Here is a 10,463-nt window from a genome sequence, read left to right as displayed (position 1 = left end):
TCTTCCATTTGGGATGTGGGAGTGGGAAAGGCTCTCCTAGGGTCCTATAGATCCCAAATCCAAAGTTTGGGAAGAGCTGATGGTGCAGAACCACCTCGGGAATATCCAGGGAGTTATCCCAAAGGAATCAGAYCCAGGAATTCCTGCAGCTGGAACAGAACATTTGGACACAAGAACTTTGCTAGGAAAGGTTTAAAAAAATTGAATGGTTTTCCCTCAGCCAATGGAGAAGGGAAAAAGACCTGGAAAAGAGAYGGGAAAATGAAATGGAGATTTGATTCCTGGGGTTTTGAGAAGGAGAAGGTCTTGGAAATCTTAACAACAAAAACCCAAGGAACTGAGGATTTGGATCAAGGCTTATCCATGTTTAAGGAATATCCACTCCTAGGGAATCTCTCCCTTCCCTTTGATATGCAGAGTGCTCAGGAAAAGGGCCTGGGAAATCTGAGAGCACTGGGAGCAGTCCCAGGCCTTTCTGTGAGCTCTGCCCTCCCCATGCCCTGCAAGGAAGGAGTTCCATGGAGGGAACGGCTCYGGAGGGATTTTATGGAAGTTCCGTGCCTGGAGAAGGATCCAGAGCCCAGGGAATSCTGGGAATCTGCAGAGATTCCCGCAGGGAATGGAGAGCCCGGCCCGACAGCCACTAGAGGGAAGCAGCGGCTCACCGGGAACAGGGACAGAGACTCGGGATGCGGGCTTGGATCCAGGGGCAGGGATTGATGGGATTTGGGGGAGGAACGAGGGCGGGAAGGGCCTGGCACAGGTTTTGCAAGGAGTGACATTCCCTTGAAGTGTCCAAGGCCAGGCCTGGAGMAACCTGGGATAGTGGGAGGTATTCCAAGGGTTTGGAACAGGATGAATCCCATTCCTTGGAGCATCCCAGTTCACCAGGACTTGGGAGGAGGGCCTGAACCCAAGGGTACCTGGGATTTTAGKAAGGGAATGAGGAGGGAAGCCCTGGCATAGGGAAGAGCCCAAGGCCTGGCCGGACAGGCTGGGAGCAGGCTGGGAGCAGCCTGGGTGTTCCAAGGTATTCCCAGGGTTTTGAAGGGGCTGGATCCCGTTCCTGGGGAATTCCCGACTCACCAGAGGTTCTATTGTGCCGAGATCTTTGATTTTGTTGCCGCTCAGGTTGAGGTGCGTGAGGTTCGGGCACTTCTCTGCCAGCACTTCCAGGCCCCCCGAGATTCTGTTATCGCTCAGCTCGAGCTGCAATGGACCCGAAACATCCCATAGTCCCATCGGATCCCATTCTAGCCCCTTCTCCACGTGTGGGAATGGGGAAAGGCCCCAAAACATCCCAAACTCCCATCAGATCCCATTCCGGCTATCTTGCATACATGGGAATGGGGAAAGGCCCCRAAACACACCCAAATCCCAAATGGATCCCATTCCAGTCCCTCTTCCACACGAGGGAATGGGAAAAGGCCCCAAAACACCCCAAAAATCCCATCAGATCCCTTTCCAGTCATTTTATCATATGTGTGAATGGGAAAGGCATGTCAAAACCATCCCCAAAATCCCATGGGATCCYATTCCCACCATTTTCCAAGGGAAAAGGCCAGGATTTACCATCTTGGGCTTGGATAACTTTGGTAAGTTTGCCACTGAGGTTAAGCCAACAAAATTCCTATTTTATCCCATTCCAGCCCCTTTTCCACACATGGAAAAGGGAAAATGCGGGTCAAAACCATCCCCAAAATCCCATGGGATCCYATTCCAGMTSTTTTTCCAGGGAAAAGGCCAGGATTTACCTTCTTGAGCTTGGCTAGCTTTGGTAGGTTGGCCACTGAGGTGAGGCCGACGTTGATTGTGCTGAGGAATTCCAGCTCCTCAAACTCATCTGTGAGCCCCTCGATTTTCCCTTCGTACGACCGGCAGTTATCCAGAACCAGCTCCCGCACCTGGAAAAGAGAGAAAATCCATGGAAAAATGGCCAGAATTCTGAGGAATTGGTGAGAATCCAGAGGCTTGAGGTAGTGGAAGGCAGGAATTTGGGAGAATAAATCCAAGAGCAGCACAGTGATCATGATCCCGCGCACTGGGAGAAAAAAAATTCCCAAAAATGAATTCCCACATAAATTAATTCCTGAAATAAAGTTCCAAACTACTCACTGGGTTGAAAATTAGGCAGGAAAAACAAAAAGAATTTTTTTCTAAAAAAGTGGATTTTTTTTCCCCTCAGCAGTGTTAAATTATCAGGATTTTCCAGAGGAGCTGTTTGGGAATAAACAAAGTTTTTCCCTCATTTTCTCCACACATCCCCAGAATTCCTGCCAAAAAAAGAGGGAAAAGCACGACGGAGCTGAATCCTCCGAATCCGTGTCCTTGCTCCTTGATCCCACCCCAGCACCCCCAGACAGAGCTGGGATCCACATCGGGAAGCGACAAACTTGCAGCACCAGGCAGATTCTACCTCAGGAGAATTCGGGAATTCTGGAATTCTGGATATTTGGGGTTGGAAGGGATCTTAGGGATCATCCCATTCCAATTCCACTGGAATTAAATTTTTCTGGGCAAGGCTGTTCCCTCTCCGCTTTTCAGGAATTCTGCATTCTGTCCTTCCCTGTTCCCAGCACTGAACAAAGGCCCAGCCAGGAATTCCATGGAAAAACCCCTGGAATCCAAGTGGCCACAAATGGAAAGCCATGATGAGCCCCGAAGTCATTCAGGAAGAGCAGAGCACATTCCCAACCCTTCCCAAAAGCAACAGGAAGTTGGTGCTTCTGGTCCCAAATCCTGGGAAAGAGAAGCATTCCAAACAAAATTCCAGGATACCTAAGAATTCCCAAGCAAATCCAGGCATGCCACAGGAGGAAGAATTGGAATTGCAGGATTTTTCCCAACCCCGCTCAAGTCTCAACTTCCAGCCCTGCACATCCCATTCCCACTTTTCCAAGGCCCGTTCCATCTCAGTGAAAACCCAGAATTCCAATGGAAGAGCGGCCACATCCCTCAGTAGAGGCCATCGCTCCCCACAGGATTCCCAAGCTTTTGCTGGGAATTTTTTATTTTTAAAGGGATTTTTTTACAAGGATCTGGCTCTGGCACTGAGATCCCATCTCCATCCTGAGCCCTTCGGAGCAATCCTAGATCTAATCCCAACAAAAGCATGGAGCCGGCCCAGGGAAGCAGGAATGTGACCTCAGGGAAGCCACATTCCAGCCCAACCAGCTCCTGGGAATTCCACAGGACTGGAATCTCCTCCTCATTTGTGTTTCAGGAGCTCATGGAATACTGAGAAAAAAATCTAGCTCCTGAATTGCTCCCAAAGATCCGAACTTCCCTGGAAATGCACCATGAGGGGACAATATGGACACTTCTTTCCTCCAAAATCCGGGATAAACTACTCCTGACACAGGAATCTTGGAGAACACTGGGATGAGGAGAGGGGTGGGAGAATCCCATGAAATTCCTGTGCTGCTCCCGGACTAGGAGGGATGAGCACATCCGGGATTGGAAATCCTCTGGAAAACTGTGTCCAGTGGCAGAGAGACCAGGAATTCCAACTCATGGATCCCTAACTCCATCCCGATACCATGGAACAGAGATAAATCATGGAATGTCAACCATRGGAACTGCATTTATCCCAAAAAACTTCCACACACTGGGAAAGCCGCAGGCACAGGCACAAATTCCATGGAAACATTCCTRAGGAATTTCCTGCCATGGTTGCCTCTGGATTGAACATTCCCAGGAGCTGCTCCATGCCACCTGATTTCATGGAATTCCTCCCAGGGSACACCTGGGACCACCTGCAGTACCCGGAGCCCCTCCAAAGGGAACCTCAGTAACACATCCAAAGACACGGAATTCTGGAGCTCTCTGAGGTCACCAAATCCAAGCCAGGACCGGACCCAGCCCAGAGCTCTGAGTCCAGAAATTCCCTGGACACCTCCAGGGATGGGAATTCCACAAGAGCTGACTGTTCCAATGTTCAACAACTTCTTCCATAAAACAATTCCTGAGGTCCYACCTGAGCCTCCCCTGAGGCCATTCCTGTTCATCCCATCCCTGTTCCCTGGGAAAAGATCCCWATCYCACCTGGCTCCAAGCTCCCATCAGGGAATTGTGCAGAGCCAGAACATTCTCCCTGATCCAACTTTTTTTCCAGGATAAACCAGGAAAAAGCCCGAAGTCCTTTGGAAAATCTCCAATCCATGGGCAAGGAGAGGCAGGAATCTGGGATGAAATTCCCAAATCCCAGTCTGTAACTGAAGGCTGCAAAGGTGACAAAAGGACATGGAGCAGCCACACAGACACTGGGATTTTGGGGAATTTGGGGCTCTCCCAAGCCTATGGAGTTTAGGAAATTTTTTGGCTCTCTCCCCAGTACAGAATGACCTCAGTGGCTCCCGAATCCTCACTGCCAAGAGCTGGATCCTGCCGAGCATTCCTGATCTGGCCTCACACGGATATGGGAATCTCAGGCGGAAATGGATCTCCCCAGGTTCCCARTTCCATGGGATTTGTGCTCCAATGTTTGAGGGAAGACAGCCCTTCACAGGCACAGCATTCCTGATTTTTGGAGAAGGTATGRGCTTGGCAAGGCTCAAAATTTGGGAAGAATTCCTCCCTTGGAGGCTGAGATGGAATTCCCAGAGAAGCYGTGGCTGCCCCTGGATCCYTGGAATGTCCAARGCCAGGRTGGAGCAGCCTGGGATAGCAGGAGTTATCCCTGCCCTYGGAATGGGATGGGATTTAAGGACCCTTCCCACCCAAACCATTCTGTAATTCCAYGATCCCAACTCCTGCAGGAGCCCCTGTCCATGCTCAGCATCAGAACATTCCCAAAATTGACATTGGAGGCTTCCCCCAAAATTCCCACTGGAGTCGAGAARCCACCTGAATTTCCCATTCAGATCCTGCCTGGAATGTGACCAAGCCAACCAAAACCTGGATGAGCATCCCACTGAATCCCATCCTACTGAATCCCAGGAATACAGAGCTGCTCCGAAGGCTCAGATGCGTCAACCCCTGCTCCAAGATCATCCCATGACWCCCCATTGGGAAGAACCCAATTAAAACCATTAATTACTAATTAATTCATTAATTAAGAATGGTGCAATTTTCCAGCTGCAATTCCAAACCTTCCGGATACAACCCCCTGGCAGCCTCTGAGCGATCCCACCCTGTTCCCACTGGAACACAGGAAAGGAGAACATGGAACATCTCCCGCCCAGATCAGCACAGCTGTGGGGCTGCTCCGTGCCTGCCTGGCCTCGGAGCTTTTCCAGGTTTTCCAGAGCCCTGGAATGCTGCCCACAGTGGGGAGAGCAGCAGGTGCCATGGCCCAGGGCCACGGGGGATTCCCATTCCATGGGATCCCATTCCAAGGAGGATCCTCAACTGCTCCCGCTGCTGGACGTGCTCTGGAATGGGGAGCTGACCTCCAGCTGGATTAGATTCCCACAGGAAGGGGAAATTCCCAAGGTTTTGCCTTTTCCTGTCCCGCAGGTGCTGGAAGATGGGTTTTCCATGCCCAAAGCCCATGGGATTTGGGATTTGGATACATCCCTCCAAGACATTTTTAGGAATACCTAAGATGGGATAAATGGATTTCCAACCAGTTATCCATGACTATCTCCTGGCCAGGAATGCACTGGGAAGAGAATCCACAAATCCCAGGGTAGGGAGAAACGCTGCTGGAAAAGGTCCCGGATCATGACCCAATTCCTGGGAAATCTGGCAGCCAGAGGATTGGAGAATCCCATGGCAGAGGCAGGGAAGGGACTGGATGGGATGAACACGGATCCCTGGAATTGGGAGCAGAATTCCATCTGCACTATTATGGACAGAAGTGGCACTGCGACCCAATGGCACCTGCCAGAGCTTCCCAGGAATTTTATAGGGATTCTCCAAGCTCCAGTTTATGKGAATTCACCAGGGACGCCATCTCCATCCCAAAAAACCTGTCCCATTCAGCAGCTCTCCATTGGAATGAGTTCCTCGGGAACATTCTCCATTCCAGCTATTCAACCAAGCTGGAATTCCAAACTGGAGTGCCAGAATTGTTGGAAAACACCACTAAGCCATGGAATCTGGCCATCCATCCAACCCCAGGATCAAACCCTGTCCAGGAACACCAAATTCCTGCCCTGGGAAGCTTTAATCAGACCCCAAAATTCAACCCGSGTTTCCCAAATGCTGCCTCAACATCCACATTGAAATTTCTCTGCTGCAACTTCCTTGGAATCTCCCACCACTCCCTTTAAACTTCCAGGATCTCAGGATCATTGAGCTTGGAAAAAACATCCAGGATCGAATCCTGATCCCCACCCCGTGCCAGCCCAGAGCTCCAAGTGCCACATCCAGGAATTCCCTGGRCACYTCCAGGGATGGGAATTCCACAAGGGTTGAGCTGTTCCAATGTTTAACAACCTTCTCCTGATGTCCCACCTGAGCCTCCCCTGAGGCCGTTCCCGCTCATCCYGTTCCTGTTCCATGGGAAAAGATCCCAATCCCACCTGGCTCCAAGCTTCCATCAGGGAATTGTGCAGAGCCAGAAGATTCCCTGGTCCTCCCTTTTTCCAGAATAAATCAGGAAAAAAAGCCAAAGTGTCTCCTTTGGAAAACCTCCAATCAATGGGCAAGGAGAGGCAGGAATTCGGGATGAAATTCCCAAATCCCCAAAGGTGTGTCCCCAAAGGCTTCCCAAGGCGACAGAAAGACACAGCGCAGCCACATGGACACTGGGATTTTGGGGAATGTGGCGTTTCCCAAGCACTGACACATGGATATCCCTGTGGATCCCTATCCCAGGATCCTTAAATCCAGGTTCCAGCCAAAGGAAAGGAGCTGGGAAAGGGACAGGAAACTCCATGAGTTTAGATTATTTGGTGGTCGTTGTGAGAAATTTTTCCTTGATTTTTCTCTCAAAGCTGCTCTGTGTTCGGCGACAGCTCCAGAAAAATCCTGGCTTAATATCCTGATTTTTTTACCAGTATTTTCTATTTCCCAGCTATAAATCCCAGAAAAAAAAAACCCTATGGATGGCTCCAAGTATTTTCCATCCCTTTGCTCCACTGTGGSAGAATCCAAAGGGCCAACCGGGAGAATCCAAGGATCCAAGGGAAATTCCGAAGTGGCAGAAAGGTGAAGAATCCTGGGAATTCCCAGATCTACTGATAGGGCATGTCCAGGACTAAAGAAATTCCGGAAAGAAAAGTCCATCCTTGACCCCCAACACATTCCCTAAATCCCATAAATCCCCTTTCCCACATTTCCAGCTCAGTGTATCCATATCCACAACCACGTTCATTAATAAATCGGGAATGTGCTCCACCGCSATGGAAAACTTGCCCTGGGAATTCTTGGGAATTGTTCCTCCTGGAGCAGCACAACTCCACAAAAACTCCCAAAATTCCAGACACACTGCTCCAAACCTGGGAATAAACAGCTTCATCTTTCCATTAAATCCCATTCCATTCTAACATTGCCATTATTTCCCAGCAGCTGGGATCACTGCCTGGAATCATACCAKATCACTTCAGCTCCAGGGATTTTTCCCGGAGAAGCAGCGCTGCCACATTCCAAATGTTTTCCCTCCACTGCCAGCTCTCACATCCAATAAAACAGGAGGAAAAGTCAGTTTTGCAGTGCACTTTTCCCTGGAAAATTCTGCAGGTTGGGAGCGGGAGCCTTTGGATGTGGARCTGGGCATTCCCAGGATGAGGTGGAGACTGGGAAAAATCTCTGCATTTAAACCAAGATTAATTAAGGACTAATTAGGACAAATCTTTGGAAAAGAAGAGCTTTTCCTGCCTTTTTCATTGGCTTTGAAGGGAAAGGATCCAAGCAAATACATGGAAAAGTGAGCAAACACTCTGGAGCACAGCTTTACACAGTGGTGGGAACGAAAACCATGGATGTTTTCCCCAGTTTTGGAAGCATTTCTGGGATTGTGCTTMCATAAATTTAGGGATTGATTGGAGCAATCCACAAAAATTCCAGACTCCTCATTTCCCAATTGTCCTGTCCGTGGGAGAGAGGAGATAAGGAAAAATTTTTGCACAGAAAGTGCAGCAGTGTCATGGAAAAAGCCAGGAAGTGCTCAGCATTCCCAAGGACAACATTCCTGCCCTCTGTTCCTACCAGGATTTGTGGATATGGAGGATTCAATCCCACTGAGCTGTTCCTCAATCCAAACTCTTCCCCCTTCCCATTATCCTACAAAAATCCCGCTCCTTCCCCGGACTTTCAAACCCATCCCGGTCAAGCAGGTGCATTCCAGAGATCCTGAATTCCCAGGATTCTCCAGCACCTGGACAGCGAGAGGAGGGAGGAAKCCATGGAATGAATGGAATGGGAATAACCAATCCACATCCTTATTGAAATCCTTAAGGATTTAAGGAAAATCAGCCACCAACAGTTTTATGGGATGGAAATATTGGAAGAAAAACAGCCATGGGAACATTTGGAGCCAGGGCTGCACTTCCCAAAAATAGAAAAAATAAAGAGAAAAAAGAGAAATAAATCCAATATTTATTAATCCAATTCGATTTATTCTCAAAAAATAAATTCAAAATTGCTTCTTCCCAGAAAAATGGGAAAAGGGGGAAAAGCTTTGTTTAAAAAAGTATTTTTAATTTTAAAGAGAATTTTGCACAGTGTTTTACAYCATTTCCCTTCAAAACTGAATCTTCCAGGAAAAAAAAAAACAAAACAAGAGGAATGAGAATCTCGGGAAGTTTTAAAGGAGAAGTTTGTTTTATCCCAGTATTGGGAGGAATAAAAATCTGAGTTTGATCTCTGCCTGGATTTTGAGTGGATCAAGGATTCATTTCTCGCAATAAATCAAATTCTGGGCCCAATTTTAACCCCCTGCCTTGCCCCTGCTTCCCAATATTTGGATTTGACTCCAGATTTTCCGATGGGAATGAGCAGGAAGGCACCAAAGTCTGCCCAGGTGAGCACTTCCTGAAGGAAATTAATGGGAATTAATTCAAATTCCTGGGAGGGGATTAATTATAATTAAAAGTGGTATTGATAAGMGAAAGCAGGTGATGATTTGAATGTGACAGGATAAAAAGTGGGAATATTTGGGAAAAAAAAMCAGGCACAAATGAAACTCTGCCTGAACCCCACCACGAATTCCTACATTTCCAGCACTGAAATCCAGATCTCTACCAGCATAGAATTCATATGGAAAAAGACAGGAAAATTTGAAAATAAACAACAAAAAGGAGATTGAGGAAGAAATCTCTCCCATGGTATCCATGTGAGGATATCTCCAGGATGTTTTATCAGGCAGGACGTCACTTTATGGGATTTTCTGCTGGAAAAGCACAGAATTCCAGAGAAAAATAGGAGATCCAGCTATAAAATATCCCAAACAAGCTCAGGAAAAAGCACCACACCCCATTCATATTCTCTGATTTAACTCTGATTGATAAAAAGGTCTGCCCCGTCTGATTTCAGGATAAAATAAATTATGAAAGCGGCGCGGAATTCCAGTAAACACCATAATCCAGGGATGTTTTATCAGGATTTCTTTATATTTCGCATAAAACCCGGGAAATAACGAGAAGCACAAACACCGACCGGCAAAACTTCAGGAAAACAATTCCCAACCCCATCCTGCCCATGCCCCAAAACTTCCCAAAATCCATCAATAAACGACTCTGGCATCAGCATTCCTTGGAAATCCCACTTCCAGAGGGTGGACTGAGCTGAGTTTTCCTTTAATAATATTTTGGAGGAACAGAATTCGASCCCCACGCTCCATTCCCTAAAAAACACGTGCAGGCAGCCGGAACCGACTCGGAGCACAACAACATTCCGGACTGAATTTCTATCCCCCTTCCTAAATAAACCCGGAAAATTTTTAGGGAAAATTTATAAGACCTCACGAGGCCCGAGACGCCAAATTCCCGGACAGATTCCGAGGGTGCCAAGGAAAAACAAGCGGTGCCGGGTGAAATAAACCCGATTTTCCAGCTCCCCGCTGCCCATTCCAAGCCCTGAGGAGCGGGGAACCCAAACCCCCCTCCTGCTYCGAGCTCTCCYAACTTTCCTCGGCGTGAGGCAAAAYCGAGGAAAACCACAACAAAATCCAAGCGTGGAAAAAAGGGAAAAGTCCAGTTTATACCTTTGGATTAGGCTTTTAAAGCGTTAAGGCTGGGTTTCAAATCGGGCCTCCAGCACTAGCGGTGGCGGAGCGAAAGGGGGGCGGAAAACGACCGAAAATGACGGAAAACTATTTAAAAATAATGAAAAAAATAATAAAAACGAGGATGAAAAGGAGGAAAGCCCTTCCCCAAGCGCAGCGCTCCCTCCCCGCAGGGCCCTGCCCAGGAAGAAGGCGGATTCCCGGCCCGGCGCTCCCTGCCCGGGGGGGCCGCGGGGCTCCCCCCGCCGCAGCCCCGGCCTCGCTCGGCCGGCCGCCGCCTCCCGGTGCCCTGAATCTCCAATAAAACCCTGCTTTTTCAAAGCTTTTTTGATTTTTTTTTTTTTTTTTTTTT

The 10,463-nt window shown here is 48.4% G+C and overlaps 1 protein-coding gene across 1 annotated transcript in view; it reads right to left on the bottom strand.

The window, feature by feature from the left end:
* The window catches only part of ANP32A (acidic nuclear phosphoprotein 32 family member A), a 17,532-nt gene that overhangs the window by 4,795 nt on the left and 2,274 nt on the right, over window positions 1–10,463 (bottom strand). The window contains exons 2-3 of the mRNA XM_057372266.1: window positions 1,755–1,904; window positions 1,087–1,209 (exon numbers count right to left, since the gene is read on the bottom strand). Coding sequence (XP_057228249.1) covers window positions 1,087–1,209; window positions 1,755–1,904 — 273 coding nt within the window. The remainder of the gene's footprint in view (window positions 1–1,086; window positions 1,210–1,754; window positions 1,905–10,463) is intronic.

This window comes from Malurus melanocephalus, unplaced genomic scaffold (genome assembly GCF_030028575.1).
Source record: "Malurus melanocephalus ecotype Western Australia unplaced genomic scaffold, MMel_1.1 scaffold_169, whole genome shotgun sequence".
In the NCBI taxonomy this organism is placed as follows: domain Eukaryota; kingdom Metazoa; phylum Chordata; class Aves; order Passeriformes; family Maluridae; genus Malurus; species Malurus melanocephalus.
This window is presented reverse-complemented; position numbering and strand designations above follow the sequence as displayed.